Source organism: Leptodactylus fuscus, chromosome 2, assembly GCF_031893055.1.
Source record: "Leptodactylus fuscus isolate aLepFus1 chromosome 2, aLepFus1.hap2, whole genome shotgun sequence".
Classification (NCBI taxonomy): Eukaryota; Metazoa; Chordata; class Amphibia; order Anura; family Leptodactylidae; genus Leptodactylus; species Leptodactylus fuscus.
The window spans coordinates 180,141,947-180,159,948 of NC_134266.1; the positions used below are offsets into that span (position 1 = coordinate 180,141,947).

Below are 18,002 nucleotides of genomic sequence, written 5' to 3' on the forward strand. Positions count from 1 at the left end.
CCCACAGTATTAAATGGTTCATCAATTATTGGTAAGGGTATAAGCTCTGCTTTGGGAGGAGCTGAAGCAGTGTACTGACATATTGGGCAACTACGACAGTAAGTAGTGATCTCATCATAAACTCCAGGCCAATAGAACCGATAGAGTACTCTGGCCAAAGTTCTTTTATAACCCAAATGTCCAGCAAAAGGAATATCATGCGCTAATTTCAAAATTTCTGGTCTAAACTTTTTTGGCACAACTAACTGTTGCACTTGTTCTCCTGTTTTTGGGTGACTACACACTCTATATAAAATATTGTTTTCCACCAGATAATAGGGTGTAACAAGCTGCTTACCACTTTCTGCAACCACTTTACTGTTAGTTAAACCTTGTTCATACAAAGCATATAAGTCAATGTCCTGTTTTTGTTCAAATGTAATATCAGTGTCCCACAAGTCAGCATTTTTATACTTGCCATCCAGGGAAACTCTTCTCCTAGAGACATCCTGCTGTCCTGGAACTCTCAGAGGCTTTGATGATGGCGGCTCCATGATGTCCTCATGGAATGGGAAAATGTCCTCCAAAGTCTCACCTCTCTTGTGTGCCTTTGCTTTAGCTCTGGTAGTCACAGCAGACAGCTGGCTTTTCCCCACTAGCAAATCTTTGAATCCGGGTGTGGTTCTTCCAAGGATCACTGGTACTTGTAGTTCTGGAACAACAACTACTGGCATGGTAAAACATTTTTCATCCAACTGCAGGTCAATATTTGATGTGGAGTATTTTTTTGTATCTCCATGAACACAAGTAATTGGCACTTTGGGAGAGTCCATCTTCTGAGTTATTAGGTTCTCCTTTACCAAGCTTAATTTACTGCCAGAATCAAGCAAAGCATCCACGTTCTGTCCATTAACTTGGATTGGCAGCATGAAGTCACTGCTAGCAAAAAACAATCCAGACTTTGTGCCTTTAGAGCTTTTCCTGGGGCAAAATTTAGCTATGTGTCCCTTTTCTTGGCAAATATAGCACATTTTTTCACTGGTGACAGTTTTTAATGGACTTCTAGCTTCTTGACTTCTCCCTCCAGAGAAAGTTCTGAATGGTTTGGCTGGGCCAGTTGCAGACCTGCTTAAGTCTCTCTTTGCTAGGATAAAGTCCTCTGCCAAAGAAATAGCTTTGTCAGCATTTTTGGGCCGATGTTTTTTAACCCAAGCAAGAACATCAGCTGGAAGAATTTGTAGAAACTGTTCAAGTATGATCGCTTCACTAATCTGCTCAGTCGTCTTGTTGTCTGGTTTCATCCATTTCATGTATAAGTCTTGCAGGCGAGTAAAGACTTCCCTTGGACCATCAGTGTAGCTGTACTTGAGTTCTCTGAACCTCTGTCTATAGGTTTCCTCACTGATGTCATATCGCCTTAGAATAGTCTCTTTAACCAAGTCATAGTTATTTGCATCATTCATGTTCATGTGGCTATATGCCAGTTGGGCTTGTCCAGTAAGATATGACGCCAGTCTTACCACCCACTGTTCCTTAGGCCACTGACAGGTATGTGCAATTCTTTCAAATGTGGTTAAATATGCTTCAATATCATCTTCTGGAGAAAGTTTAGTCATGCGAGGGTCTTTCCAAGCAACAGGCGGTCTCAGGGTTTGAAACAGCTCCCTCCAGCGTTCATCCTGACGTCGCAATTCCTCGCAATTTCTCCTGGCTTCCTCCATTTGCCTTTTTTCTGCATTGATCTGCTGCACAGTTAACCATTTCATAAGGTCAGCAATGCTCTCTGGTAAAGTCTTTTCAGAAGGCTCAGCAACACTTGGAGTTAATGGAGCAGCTGTGGCTCCTTGCACTTCTGCATCCTCCTCTAGCAGTGCTCTCTGTCTGACACCTTGACTTTCCATATTCACCAGTTTCCTTGCAACAGTTCGCTTTGCAGACTTAGTTGGTGGCTTTGCATTAATACGCCAGGAACGTGTCTTGTACATAACTCCCTTGTTTCTTTAGGCTTGAGTACTTACAGCAATACTCCAAAAATCATCCCGTTTCTGACACCATATGTGAAGCATGGGATTTTTTCAAAAAAACAATCGGACCTTGATTGATGAAAAGAATCCAAGGAGTTTATTTCAGGAAGTCCAGTTTTAACAAAAAAAATTATTCTTCAGAAAATTTCCATAATGTATACAACAAACACCTTGTACCTCAGGCTGCTGTAGTCTCACAAACAATTCATCATGTGAACTTCACCAACACACCCCAGCTTTCTGGGAATTGGAATCATTTTATACCTTAGACATTTCCCATAATCCTCTGCAGTTTTCCCTATAAAACCCTGGAGTTGCTGCAGACTTGCCTCTTATAAGATCAGGGGAGACACACCCAGTGCAACTCCACTCATGCAGGTAAATATGCAAAAACACTTTATAAATCCATGTTAATGTGAACAGTTCCTTAGTGTTAGTATATGGTTCCCAGATGGTAAGACAAGAAATAGTAGGAAAATAGAGCATTAGGTGGCCAGCCTAATGAGGAAAGAAAGAAATAAGAAGCAGTAATAGAACATTCACACAGAGATATTACCAGATCTGGGGTCTTATGTACCACCACTAAGGTTACAAAGAAGAAATCACATGGAAACATAACACAAAATAGTTTACCTCTTCACAGTATGGCTCTTGGAATGTAGGGAGGGAAAAATGGAAATGCAAAAATGAAAATTGTCCTGGTCATTAAGAGGTTAATGGTTTTCCCAATGAAGGTAACTAGAGCATAGATTTCTTGTTGTATTCTTGCCTGTGGTCTAGCATGAATTTATAAAAAAAAATAAAAATAAAAAAGCGCCTGCCAAGAAAGAAAGATCACATAAAAGCTGAGGATTTGTCATTTTATTGTAGGTAACATATTCTTGTTTTAACTCAACTTTACTTCCAAGTGTTCAGTGGGAAGCTGATACGCCCTATCTTACAGCTTGCAATGAAACAGAGAGGTCTGTGCAACACGAGTTTGCTAAGAACCCAGGCAGTGTGACTCCACATTATACGGATACCACCATCTGCAACACGCTGTAAAGAGTAGCAATATCCTTGCCATTAGAAAAAGCTTAAACTATATCTCGGTCCCACTTGCTCTCTCCTGTAAGCTAAGAGATTGCACAAACGAACAGTGGCCTACAAGTAGGCAGCGGTGTGTGAGCAAGCCCACAACACAGATATAAACAGAGTCATAATGGATGGTCATATTGTGCTGGACATTGACAATGGGATGATCTAAAAGTAAGCCACCACTTTTACAGTGCATAGCTCTTAAAAAATGCTAATAGAATATGCATCAGGCCTGTTTATTTGTATTATTAGGTCACAGTATTAACATAAACACTACAATTAAATATGTTATTTATTGGTTTTTACTTATAGTCCAATACATAGTATTTAGTTGTAGGAGACATTCCATCTATTAATAGTATTTGCTCAAAGGGAGAATTATATTTCAAGCGTCAGACATCTAAAAAACACATCCATTGATGCCTGCTTGTATCAGTCTTTCACATAAAGTATGAAGAGAAGGAAAAAAAAAAACTTGGAAATTGATAGAGTGTTGTTTGACCAATAAGGATGAAAACTTTAAATAAAAGTGAAGCACACTTTATTGGTTCCAATACGACAAAATAGATATAAATACAAGGGCAATACGTATCGATACCGTGATGGCGTCTTCACGGCCGGATACTTTTCAAACCCATTCCAATGGGCAGGAAACGGAAACCTGTATAAACAGAGACAGGGCGCAGACGTGAACGAGCCCATAGCTTTTATGGTTAAAGAAACAATTACCTGGAATAAGTGCTTCCTCCTGCTTGAATAAGAGTTGGCATAGCGGCTATGAAGAGACTAAGCTGTACATCCTGCATCACCAGCATACCCAACAACACGCCACTATAATCAATGTCACCTGCACAGACAAAGAGGAATCTGGTTAATGTTCACTGCAGAAACAAACATTCGATCAGTATGCTATAAAAACTAATTCTAACCAAGACTGTGAAGTCAGTAGGGAAAACCACCGAATTCTATATTTCAACAACCTGAAGTTGACTCCTTCATAAATAGCAGCCAAACTACTTACAGCCATTGTCAAACAAGAGCAGTAAAGCTGCTCTAATTCACCAAAAAAAAAACAAAAAAAAAAACTGATCAAGTTCCTATGAAAGTAAATGTGTACAAGCTATGCATATACCGTATTTTACGGACTATAAGGCGCACTGGACTATAAGGCGCATTGCCCATGAGCACCTTATAGTCAGTCTCGGTTCATATATAAGGCGCACCGGACTATAAGCCGCAGTCCGGTGCGCATTATATGTTATTGAAAGCGGCGGCAGGCAGACTTTGCCAGCGGCCGCTTAACCCCCCGCGTGCCAGCCGCTTCTATTGGAAGCGCTCGGCAGGCGAGGAGGGGCTCTATCAGCAAAATCATGCTGATAGAGCCCAACCGTAAAAGTTATATTAAACTACCCCCCCCGTTTTAAAATAAAACCCTGAAACAGAATGTGAAACTTACCGAGCGGTGCAGGGTGGGCAGGCATTCAGGCCTCCTCTTCCTCCGATGTTCCGTCCTCCTCCTCCGGCGCTCGCTAACTGATAATGGCCTATGGATATTGCGCATGCGCCCAGGCCATTATCAATTCGCGAGCGCCGGAGGAAGTGGTCAGGACATCAGAGGAAGAGGAGGCCTGAATGCCCGCCCGCCCTGCACAGCTCGGTAAGTTTCACGTTCTGTTTCAGGCCGGCGTGACAGCAGGGCTGCCGGACACTTCCCATTCATTTCTATGGGAGCCGGCATGCGAGCGCTCCCAATAGAAATGAATGGACTGCTTTTTTCCATTCATTTCTATGGGGAGCGCTCGCATGCCGGCTCCCATAGAAATGAATGGGAAGTGTCTGTCCATTCATTTCTATGGGGAGCGCTCGCATGCCGGCTCCAATAGAAATGAATAGGAAGTGTCCGGCAGCCCTGCTCCGTAGTGTGAATGCACCCTTACGGTGCCTTTTATGTATGTATGGAAGCGGCACGCAGACTTTGCCGCCGCTTCCATCCATATATAAGGCGCACCGGACTATAAGCCGCACTTACGATTTTTGAGGAAATCGTAGGTTTTTATGTGCGCCTTATAGTCCGGAAAATACGGTATATAAAAAGAGGCATATGTCTATAGCCGAATTTATATGGTCATGTCATAGGTGTACAGCACACGCTTCTGTATGATCCTGCTGTATATTTCATCTGTTGCATTCATTAAAGTGTACCTCCAATTAAAAAAAAAAAAAAATCAAATGAATATAACAGGTAAATATAAGAAACTTTATAATATAGCTTGTTAAAGAAATAAGTTTCCTTCTCAGGTTATCAAACTGAACTATTTTTAAGTGGAAATCTATGGAAAGGTGAGGTAGGAGGAAGAGGCTGCTGAAAAAAGACACATAAATAGATACAGATGTTAATCTATGCTACACTGCGAGTCAGAAAGCTCTTTTAACAGTGCTATGTTTCAAGACTGCACCAATGAACAGAATCAGACCATAAATCAATATAAATAAATCAGCCCCTCCTCTCATCTCCATAGACTTCTATATGTAAGGTGAATATGGAGACGGTATGTAAACTAACATTCTGAGTGAAGATAAGGAAGAAGAGAGTAGCCCAATAAGTGAAGAAGCAAACAGATTTCTTAAATAAGATATATTACAATATTTCATTCGTGAAAGGATTATGGGGATGTACTTTAGCCATTTTTATATAACATATACTAGCCATTTCATACTAGATGATGTGAAGGATTGCTTATAAACTGAATTTGAAAGCATAAAAAAAAGAAAACTTACCGTACTTATCTTCATCAGATTCATTACAACTAAACAAAGTTAATTTCATTTCTTTACTCATGTAAATGTTTATGACATTTGATATGAAACAAATTAGGAGCAAACGCAGCACATTTCATTTATTTACTTAACCATGAGACCTTCCCCCCCAAAAAAAAAAAAAAGTACCGTAAATAAGGCTGTTTAGTGTATCTTCAAAACGCAAAAAGCAAATTAAATTAATGTTTAAAGTTATAGGCTAAAAGTCTAGTATGTTCACATACCGTATACAGAATACACTGAATTTTATGCCCAGATTTGAAGACAGAAAATCTGCACTGTACTACTATAGACACAAACTGGTCAAGATTGATTTTTTAATATCTTATCCAGGTGCTACGGAAACTACCAAGCAGTATACACTGTAAAACAACTGGAATTCTTTCTGCAGATTTTCACAGCGGATTTACCATTTGCAATTCGTAGGGTAAAACAGATGGCAAGTCAGTGTCAAAATATGCAGTCACATATGAAGCGGAAAATATACACTGCAGTACAAGATCCCAGGCTAGAACAAGGCTAGGGTGGTGTAAAAATGCCACTTGCACAGATTTTTGTTGCATGTAGCATTTAAAAATTCTCAAATCTTCGGTTTTTATGTCACAAGAGTGGCATAGGGGCTTGATGAAGCTGATCCCTGTCTGTCTCTCAAAGTCAATAAGCAGGTCTTTCCATACAACCAGGACACCATATTATTTATTGTAACCCACTTGATGTTTGTAGGTTTCATGTAATCTATCAAATAACTGGTCTTATTAGGTATCAAGAAAGACTTAGCTCTTATGTGTAGGAGAACCAGCATGTTTCTAGAAAAACAATTAGAATAATTTTTATACTTAAGTAGGTAGTAACAAAGGCAAAGTTCATTTACCATCTTTATCTCCTCGAGAGCTGCCTGCTAGGAACCTTGATACCAACGGAGTACTGGACAATGACAAACATGTAGAAATGAAGACACTCTGAGTAGGTCGAATTTGCAGGAAGTGCCCCCACAGTAAGCCAAATGCAATCATTAAAATAGTCATGAAGCATGGCCCTTGCACTGCAATTTTCCATACCTAAAGAGTAAAAAATAAAGAATGTTTAATATTTTTGATAAGCATTTTCATGTGTGCAACTATTTTTTTATCCTACTGTTTTAAGTCTACAGTCTATAGGTTAATACAAGTGTCTCCATGGTAACAATCTAAAAACACATCGTATGTGGCCTGATCCTGCAATGCACATTGCAAGCTGTCCCATGCCAAGTTATCCAGCCTAAAAAGCAGGATGATTACAGGATCAGACTACAAAAGGTTTATTTGTCGTCTGTTGCCATAGAGAACTCCCAAGCGGACCCCACAAATGGAAACCAGAACACAGGTGTGAACCTAGTGCAAGGTATATGGTCACTTTCTATCCTACTGCAAGTAGCAATTGGTTTTTACAATTATTATTTATCCAATATGTAGAGTACACCAACCTTTCTCAGCTTTTCTGGGGAAAATTCCAACCCGACAAGAAAAAGTGTGAAAAACACACCAAATTCTCCTAGAGTTTCCACTTGTACAATGGACTTCATGGGAAAAAAAAAAGGGGGGGGGGAGATAGACAATAATCAGTTAATCGGCTTTATCACAAGCTGTAATTCCAAATCTTTTTGGAACTGATTGGTTTACCAATCAACTCCATATAGTTGGGAAACCCTAGAGCAGGGGTACTCAACATCCAGTATTTACAGTATTTTTTTGGACAAAAAGATGCGTCTGACTAGAAGGTGCAACTCCGGTTTTGACAAGAAAAACTAGGAAAAACATTTCCTAATGTGGCATTATACTGTACGCAGAGGGGCACTAAAGTGGCATGATACTGTGTGTGGGGGCATTAAGAAGAATTATACTGTGGTTGAGGGCACTAAAAAGCTTTATACTGTGAGTAGTGGCATTAAGGAGCATCATATGGTGGGGGCATTAAGGAGCATTATATGGTTGGTGGGGGCACTAAGAAGCTTTATACTGTGAGTAGTGGCATTAAGGAGCATTATACGGTGGGTGGGTTTCATTAAGGAGCATTATACGGTGGGTGGGGGCATTAAGGAGCATTATACAGTTGGTGGGGGCACTAAGAAGCTTTATACTGTGAGTAGTGGCATTAAGGAGCATTATATGGTGGGTGGGGGCATTAGGGAGCGTTATATAGTGGGGGGTCATTCATTTGAGTATCCCTGCTCTAGAGTAGACTGGTTTCCCTGCAGTCACAGATAAAGATCCCTCTGTAAACCATTTCTGCAACCCTCATTTTCTGATGGTAAGAGTTGCTGTATTGATCACAGTTATAATGTACCCCTATATCTACATCAAAAAACTAAGTTTCAACCACAGACATTTTCCCAACATTCCTCAACTAAGTGTCGGGAGAGGCTGCCCAACTCTATTCAAAGCCTGAGAATCTGCTAAAAGTATATAGGTGTACTTTTAACCCATTAATAGCACTAACGGACCTTTTAAAAATATATTTTTTTTGCCAGGAAACCCCCTTTAGTGTTAAAGCCTATTTATCTAAAGTGCTGCCTAGCCATCACTTCAATGTGCTCCTAAATGTCCCTTTTCTGCACAGTAGGTCCACTCTGCTCCATGTCTGCTCTTCCATTCATTAGATATTTGGTGTCCAATGCCATGTATTTTGACAGGATCCACCAGTCTCTCCATGCTTCTAGGTTTATGAATCCATAGGGCAGTTGTTGCTGAGATAGTTCTCTCAGTATGCACAGGGAAATCAACAAACTCAAATCCATAAGTCAGAATTCCCAGAACTTTACATCAATCTGCTCAGCTAATCCTACTCCTGGACTGTATGGACAATATATGATGGAACTAAAAACCTGTCACAGGAAATCTAGTGTGGATAAGGAAGTTTTGGAGAGGATTCAGTGTAATACCAAGTTATGTGTCAACAGGGTGTGGCTTTAATTATAAGAGGACACTAATGTGTGTTTTTTCCACCAGCAATGGACATTTTAAAAAGGTGTTTAGAAATATGCAACCTAAAGTCAAAGGCTGTTTTAAAGGGAGTCTGTCAGCAATAAAATCATTAGAAACCTAATCACGGGATCTTGTAGATGCAAATCTACAGTTTCTAATTATATCTGTTATTCAACTTTAAATCACAGTTGTAGTTACATGTAAATTAGGGGAAAGTGCGTTGAGGGTGGGTCTTAGCTTGCCCTGGTTTTAGTCTCAGTTCCACATTCCCAGGTAAGCGAAGACACTTTCCCCCCGATATACAAATGAATAAAACTGCATACACATTTCTACAAGATACTGAGATTAGGTTCATTAGGAATTTACTGCTGATAGACTGTCTTTAATTAAAATGTAATACAAAATAATATATTACCTTTATACTGTTTAATCCAGATGGCCCTAGAAGGACGCCACAGACGATATAGCCAAACATTGTTGGCAGTCCAATCATAGTACACACCCAGCCACAAGGCAGAGACACCATTACTATGGTCACAATATCCTAAAGAAGAAAATATTGTGTATTAGTTAAAGCAGCAGCAGTTTATGCCACTCAATGGATTACACACAATTACTTCATATACTGAGAAATAATAATCACCTCCCATAGGATAATGTACACATGTAACAGACTGTATCACATATGACCTCCATTACCTTGTGAATAGCAATGAAGAATTATTGTTACAAAGCAGGACATTGATGTGGTGCAAAATACAGCAGGCAGTACCTTGATGAAATGGTGGTCAGCACGAGGTATAGTAGAATCCCTGGGTTTGGTCAAAATGTACTGGTTATTTTGAGAGTCGATCAGCATACTGAGCCCCAAGTCATCCTCTACTTGGTGCTGGGATGTATTTCTTTTTACTTCATCTTCTTCTACTCGCAGGACAGCCTCAACATTTACACCACGCACCTATCGCCAATGAAAACTTTGTCAAGACTGGACCCTCTCAAGTCACATTAAGTAACTATTCTAAAATATATATATATATATATATATATATATATATATATATATATATATATATATATATATATATATATATATATATATATATATTGTATATATATTCTGTAAAACCAATAATTTTGGCTTACAGTAAACATTTATGCACATATTGCTCATAGGAAAAACACATAACTAAGCATAAAGTGATATGACTGGTGCTAAGGTCGCAACTTGGAAAATCAAGAATATAAAGCATTAAAGTTATTAAAAGGAACAAAAAAACACTGCAGTATTCAGCTCTACCTGAAAATATTTTTCTACTGCTGTTGGCAGCTGGTAGTGTTGGTTTAGAAACACACCAATACAAAGTGCTAGTATATTGTTTAGTACATGACTGTTGACTAAGCAAACACCAGACAAGCCAAAATATCCCATGCGTTTTGTATTTACTTTTTCGATTTACAGCTAGGGTAGGTTCACACTATTGTCATGATAGTCAGTTACAGTCATCGGATGAGATGTCACAGGATGAGAGCAATGGACTTGCAGCCATAGATTAACTGATGCAGCTCCCTTCGTCTGCATGTAATGTAAAAACTTTCTGCTGTCAAATTTGTATGCTTTTCGAGAGAAAAAAAGAGGTACCTGCAGATAAAAGTAAACAAACATGAAGGCTTCTGTCATATTTTTTTACATTAGAGTGAATGCAGATAAAGGCTCTGAATCAGTAGTTCTATTGCCATTGAAGTCCATTGCTCTCACCCTATAATGGATGAGAACTGATAAAGATGTAGAGTGCACCAACCCTTAGCTGTAGGTACGCAGAAGATAAACCTGGTGGGGACAATGCAACCAAAAAAAATGTCGACCTACAATACTTTTCAAACTGATTGTTAAAGCGCACCTGCAATTATAAAATAACTTTCCATCAGTTAATAGCACGGATGAATAAAGGAAATGTAATATAATACATATTAATAAAGTAATAGGACTCCTTCCCTCTTATGAGCTTGAGCTATTTTTTTTTTTTTATCTACTTAGAGGAGAGGAAGAGGATGAACTGGAAAAGACACCCGAATAACAAGAGCTGCTAAACTCTGCGAGTGTCACTGTGAGTTAGGGAGCTTAACACATTTCAAGATTAGGCTCAATCACTGCAATGACACATGAATGAATGAGGCAATAAATCAATTAACCGCTTCCACCTCTCTTTAGTCTACTGACCGTGAGCTGGATAGGAGAACTACATACACAGTCTGAGTGAACATAAGAAGGAATAGAGCAGCCTAATAAGTAAGGAAACAAATTTCTTTACATTTCTTATATTCCCATGAACTATTCATTTATAAAAAGTTGCTTTAAAATTAAAAGCATGCTATATAAAAATGTTTGTTAATGTTGAGTAGTTAACATGGCCACGGGCAATCGAAGACATCAATTTTTAACTATTTGAAAAGCATACCAGATTTGAAAGTCGGCTGCATCGCAGCCATGTCTCTGCCATCTAGCTTCCACTTCATGGGATATACCCGTGGTTAGACAGCTTAAAAACAGATATGCCAAATTTATCACAGAGGCTCACACTGTATAAAAATGTGGCAAATCTTTACTCACTCCTGTCAACTTAATGCACAACTTGTTTGGCTTACTGTAGACCATTTTAGGCAATGTGGCACATTTAACCCCCCCATTCCCCCCCCCCCTAACACACACACACACACACACACTTTTTCTTCACGCAACACACCAGGTAGATAAATCATAGGCATAAATACCAGCGTAGAGGCACAGAAGTGGCCATGTGGCTTATCTCTGGAAAAGAGGTACAGTGCAGTTAGTGATGACTCCGAATGACTGAAGAGGAAGTGGAAACTAGAACTTGGGCTCATTCTAGATTTTACTTTGGAGCTTACTAATGCATACTTTAACCCTTTTCTGCGGCGTTACTTTTTGCGGTGTTCCTTTGCCATACAATATGTTTAATTGTACAGTATGCTTTTATCCTGTTCTCTGTATGCAATATTACTGTGCAATGACATCACTAAGTTTACTGTCATGCCCACACCGTGGCATCATTATGTTCACGTTCATGCCTGCACAGGGCATCACTGTTTATTATCCTCACACTATGACAACACTGTTTATCATCATTGCAAAGATATCACTGAGCTTATTATGACATCACTGCATTTATAGTGCAGGGATAATGAACAGTGACATCACAGTACAAAGACAATAAACACAATGATGACACTGTATTTCTTATCCCTGTACTGTGACATCACGGTGTTTGTTATCCAAGGGAATGGAAAGGGAAGCTTTAGGGAGCCTTCACATGGAGTTACGGTGCACTCATTCTGATCGTAAAAACACGTTCAGAATGAGCGCGTAAAAAGCAGCTCCCATTGACTTGAATGGGAGCTGGCATACGTGCGCTCCCCATTGAAATCAATGGGAGGCTTTTTTCCCTCTTTCAATGTATTACGCGCGTATCACATTGAAAGCAATAGGGAAAAAAGCCTCCCATTGATTTCAATGGGGAGCGCACGTATGCCGACTCCCATTCAAGTCAATGGGAGCTGCTTTTTACGCGCTCATTCTGAACGTGTTTTTACGATCAGAATGAGCGCACCGTAACTCCGTGTGAAGGCTCCCTTAAAAGTAAACAGACAAATCCAAAATAAAATATAAAAATACAGGATGAAAAAAAGAACTAGAAATGAATCAAGCATAACCAGTATCATTATTTGTCGCTTTGCTCACTCCTAATGTCAGGAACTATTCATTAGATAAATGCTTACCGACTTATTGTCATCAAAAGCATGGTCTTCTATTTCTTCCTCCAGTCTATCTGCTGCTTTCCTGACATCTTCAAGGATCTCATCAAGCATGGACAAGCTTTTATTCTGATGCTGCATATTCTTCATTGCTTCCACTTGATGTTTCTCAGCTGCCAAAAGCTCTACATATTCCTTTTCTTCCTATAAAAATAACTCACTTTAGATTTAGGCTATGGCTGCATGTTACAGAAAAGATTGGGGGGGGGGGGGGGTGCTGCAGAAAACATGGGATAACACCGCACAGGAATGAAAATGCTTGCTATGAGGTTAGGTGACAAGAAAACTGCAATAGAAAAGCAACTTTATTTTCCACAGCACCTCTCTCCACAATGTGTGGTTGAGATTAAAGCAAAACTCATTCACTTTGCTAGTGTTGGGGATTGTAAACCACAGCATTTTTTGCTTGCACTTGTGCTTCTATAACGCCCAGAAACACTGCATATCCATCAAGTGGACTTAGACTTAGAGATGTTATGCGTCTTTGAATAAAGTGGACTCACCCAGTCAGATTTCTTTGTACCTTGCCCTCCCTCTCCCTGCTAACACGCAGCTTCAAGTGAAAGTCGAGAGGGAGAGAAGAGGGAGAGAAGAGGGAGAGAAGAGGGAGAGAAGAGGGAGAGAAGAGGGAGAGAAGAGGGAGAGAAGAGGGAGAGAAGAGGGAGAGAAGAGGGAGAGAAGAGGGAGAGAAGAGGGAGAGAAGAGGGAGAGAAGAGGGAGAGAAGAGGGAGAGAAGAGGGAGAGAAGAGGGAGAGAAGAGGGAGAGAAGAGGGAGAGAAGAGGGAGAGAAGAGGGAGAGAAGAGGGAGAGAAGAGGGAGAGAAGAGGGAGAGAAGAGGGAGAGAAGAGGGAGAGAAGAGGGAGAGAAGAGGGAGAGAAGAGGGAGAGAAGAGGGAGAGAAGAGGGAGAGAAGAGGGAGAGAAGAGGGAGAGAACAGTTTACCTGCCACACAATAGGTGACTCCAATTCTGTTTTTCATTTTTACTTTGACTACTTTTTGGGTAGCGTCTATTTAAATATGCTTAAACTTTCAAACAACTTTTGTGTTTCTGGCGGCGTTTGTGTAATTAATACATTCTATAATATACGTTAAAGGATATTGGCTCCTTCCCATACTGAAATACACTTTCTGTTCCTTTCTCCTGTTGCTCTCACTACTTCTCAAAGGAATTGGACCTCTTGTATAAGGCAGGGAAGCAAATGCAAGAGGTGGGGGTTACTTCTAATAGTTATATACTGACCATTATAAAACGTAGAACTGATCAAATTAAATTATCATTTTTCACAAGACAATAAAATTTCAGCTCTACTTATTATTTCTGGAGATATCCCCAGTTGAAAACAGTCAGAATTGGAAGGAGCTGCATATAAATATGCCAATCCCAGTTTTCAACTGGGAATCTCTCTAGACATAAATGTAAAAATGTGATTTTGGTGTCATATAAATACTGAACACTGTCCAGGCAGTCACTCTCACTGAATCAGTCATACTGAATTTCCCCATGGTGGGACTATGAAAGGATTATTTTATTTATAATTTATGATGATGTGAGGCAGGACTCACCACAGGACTTTCCCATTCTGTAAGTCATGCTTTCAGTACTGGACAGATAACTATGATTCTGTGAGGCCAGATTCCTGGACAGTCGCCAAATTGACAACTGCCTATAATAATCTCTTTCAGAATACAACCCTTGAAGAAATCAGCTAATTGTTTTCTGATGGTCTTCATTCATTCTGCTTACTTCAAGTGGTCATATGATATATAGTCCATGGCCATGTGATGAATACGTGCCCAGGTCATTATAGACACAGAACAGTAATTAGATATCTGACTGGTAATGAGCTGTGCACCTGTGTGCCCATCACATGACCATGGACTGTACATCACATGACCATGGACTATACATCACATGACCATGGACTGTACATCACATGACAACGGACTGATTTGTATCCATTGGAGTAGGCAGATTGAACAACAGAAAACAGAAATCTAGAAAACAATGAGGAATTAACAAAGAAAGTATGTTGGAGAATTGTATAACTTTTCATTATACAAACATCTGCCTTGCAATTATCTTAATGGTCCATGGGTTGTCTGTTTCCCATCTGAACTCCATTTTCTGTTGTTTCCCAACACCAATTTCTGGCAGAGGCAGGTCACCACAAGGTAACCTTTTCTTATTTTAACATACCCTTATAAAGCTGTGGACACACACTGCAGAAAAACTCAGCTCTTCAGCAACATGTGGCCTCAGCCTTACACTCAGATTTCCAGGGCTGGAAAATCTCTTTAAAGTTTTTTGAGGCAATATTAGTGAAAATGCAAGGAATTATGGAATTCTAAGATGCAAACCTTTATGGCGGCTTCTCGTAAGGCTTCCAGCCTCTGCCTACTGCTTTCCTTCATGTTCACCACATCTTTGTAGTCTCCCTGCAATGCTCTACGCAGTCCATTAACGGCTTGAAACACAGAGTTCTCACTTTCATTCAGCTCCTTCTGAAAGATTTCAAAGGTATGGACTTGAAAGAGCTTCTCTTCTGGGGACAGTGCTGGGTCCTTCTCCACTGCTTTGATGGCGTTCTTCAGCTTGTTTAGCACTACATACTTCTGATGGATGAGACCAGACAGTTTCCGACAGTTGTTCAGCAACCACTCTTTTCTCTGACTGGCAGTGGCTCCCTTACCTCTGTGCAATTTAATGGCATGTTTTGCTACACCTTCATGCTCTGCTGCATGCAATACAGGATATAGCAAAGTTAACAGCCACAATATGGAGGCCTTCATGGTTGCCTAGCAGTTAAATCATACGCCCAAACACTAGTTTTCCAGCCGACTTGGTGATGTAGCTGCTCATGGTTGATTCTCTAAAAGACAATTTTCAAGATATCAAAAAACAAGAAAGTCCAGTTTAGTTAGTCCATGGGATCATTGACAGGTTCTATCAAATTAAAACTGTCATGTAATTTATGCCTCCCTATCTGACAGCAGGATATGAAGTAGAAAAGCTAAAATCTGTGATATATGATATGCAACAGGACTCCTAGAAAGGACATTGAGAATCCAGACTAGGAGACCTACACATCAGCAGAAATCACCTGACAGGTTCGCTTTAGTCTCATATAGCTTCAACAGATTGCAGTGAGTAATTGTATACATAGAAACTAAACTTTTGACTTTCTGGCAGTATTTGTGACATTACTAAATATATTAAAGAGGACCTTGCACCGATTTTGGCACAGGCAGTTCTATATACTGCTGGAAAGCTGACAGTGAAAGCTGAATTCAACGCACTGTCTGCTTTCCCGATCTGTGCCCCGGGTAAAGAGCTATCGGTTCCAGTACCGTAGCGCTTTACAGTCAGTCAGGAACGTCCTTCTCCACAGCAGCACCTATCGCGTTGTACAGTGTGAGCAGGGAGGAACGCCCCTCACTCTGCTCACAGTGCTCATCCATAGACGAGTATTATAAGGAGGAAGGGGGCGTTCCTCCCCGCTCACACTGTACAGAACGATAGGCTCTGCTGTGAAGAAGGACGTTCCTGACGGTCAGAAACACCCTTCTGACTGTAAAGCGCTACAGTACCGGGACCGATAGCGCTTTACCCGGGGCACAGATCGGGAAAGCCGATAGTGCACTGAATTCAGCGCACTGTCGGCTTTCCAGCAGTATATAAAACTGCCTGTGCCCAATCTGATGAAAGGTCCTCTTTAATTGCTTACTTGTGAATTATTGCTACTTACTTATAAATACTTTATTAACAATTTTTAACTCTTTCTGTGGAATGAGGTGCTGAAATCCACTCTTTCCCATATTTATCAATAGCAGCATTTATCAATGTAGTGGTGAGCATGCTCTTGTATACTGCAGGGAAAAATAAGCCGGGGCTAGCAATTCAAAGAAAACAGTGATTCTAGTGTCATATAAAAGTTGTGATTCTCAGCTTTCATATGACACCATGCTCACAGATACAGTCGTTATTTCTAGAAATATTAGTTGAAAACACAGTTGGAATTGAGGGCAGCTGCATCTAAAAAGCCCAATACTAACTGTATTTACTGATGGTATCTCTGGAATTAGCACAGGGAGCATTGTGACCTTGATATCATATGAAAGCTAAGAATCTCATCTTTTCTATGTTCTGTGTTATAAAATGCCAAGCTATAACTGTTGAAGTGGCCCTTAACCTTAGCATCCCTACATTATACATGAGCCTGTCCACCCATGTAATTTTTGCAGATTTCAAACAGCAATGAACAAGAAAAAAAAAAAGCTGAGTTCAGCACAGAATTTCCCATAAAGTAACCTGTTAATAATGTATATTACAATATTTATTAATGGCACAATCAATGTCAAAATCTAACATTCTTTGCAAATTCTTTATTCTTTAATAGGCCGCACCAAGACCACGTCCTGCTCTCAAAGTGGGGAAGAAATACTGGCATGTACAGCGTGCTAAGCAAATCCTTTTGCTTGTGGCAGATAAAAGTTCTGAGGGTCTTTTAGCTTTACACTCATCAGATCATAGATTGGAATCTTTTCAGGACTGAGTGCTGACTACATCTGCCACTTCTAGAGCAGTGGTTGTCAGACAGAGCGTACCCCATGAGGATACACGTACCACAGGCTGAGGACCACTGGTTTAGAGAAACTTGTGAAGTATAGTTATGTGTCATTTCCGGATGTCAGTAGACAGAGTTACCAGGTGTTATTTATGGCGCACCAGAAAAGTATGTGCCAAACAGGAAATATCTATATCAATAATAAAAGAAAACCTCAGAAGACATGTCAGCTCCTTCCCTATGAACTTACCTTAGCAGTTCTCCTCCACCAGCTGCTGCTACCTAGAATACCTTGTGACTATACCACTGGGAGGTCAGAGCATCTCACCCATCTTTTTGTTATTGGGGGACATCTATAAGACTCTCCAATGAGGAGTGTAACTTTATCTATGCACTGTGTATATCTGAAGCTAGGTCATACTGACTAGTAGATGATGGCTCCTACTGTACTATGGAGCTCCACACTAGTAGAAACACTACAGGCTACAGTCTGGTCAATGCACTGGACAGACAGACAATTCCCCGCCAAGAGGACCCTACTCCTACCTGGGAATGGTGTGCGCGGCGCCGGATCGCAGCTGTCTCATTGCTGGGAGGTGACAATCACTGCCAGCGTCACCAGGCGGCACTAGTCACACTGCAATGCCCCGGGCCATAAACACAGCCACAACATCCAGCCATCATGTCATCACAGCGCGCCGCGCAGGGGGCTCTGGGAACTGTAGGCCAACAATGACGTCATTCCTAGC

The 18,002-nt window shown here is 40.4% G+C and overlaps 1 protein-coding gene across 1 annotated transcript in view; it reads right to left on the minus strand.

The window, feature by feature from the left end:
• Positions 1 to 17,930, minus strand: part of SLC9D1 (solute carrier family 9 member D1) — a 34,439-nt gene extending 16,509 nt beyond the window's left edge. Inside the window, exons 1-8 of the mRNA XM_075265243.1 lie at positions 17,800 to 17,930; positions 15,047 to 15,558; positions 12,653 to 12,832; positions 9,630 to 9,815; positions 9,273 to 9,401; positions 7,360 to 7,452; positions 6,769 to 6,955; positions 3,810 to 3,927 (exon numbers count right to left, since the gene is read on the minus strand). Coding sequence (XP_075121344.1) covers positions 3,810 to 3,927; positions 6,769 to 6,955; positions 7,360 to 7,452; positions 9,273 to 9,401; positions 9,630 to 9,815; positions 12,653 to 12,832; positions 15,047 to 15,478 — 1,325 coding nt within the window. The 5' untranslated portion in view covers positions 15,479 to 15,558; positions 17,800 to 17,930. The remainder of the gene's footprint in view (positions 1 to 3,809; positions 3,928 to 6,768; positions 6,956 to 7,359; positions 7,453 to 9,272; positions 9,402 to 9,629; positions 9,816 to 12,652; positions 12,833 to 15,046; positions 15,559 to 17,799) is intronic.
• Between the last annotated feature and the right edge of the window lie 72 nt (positions 17,931 to 18,002).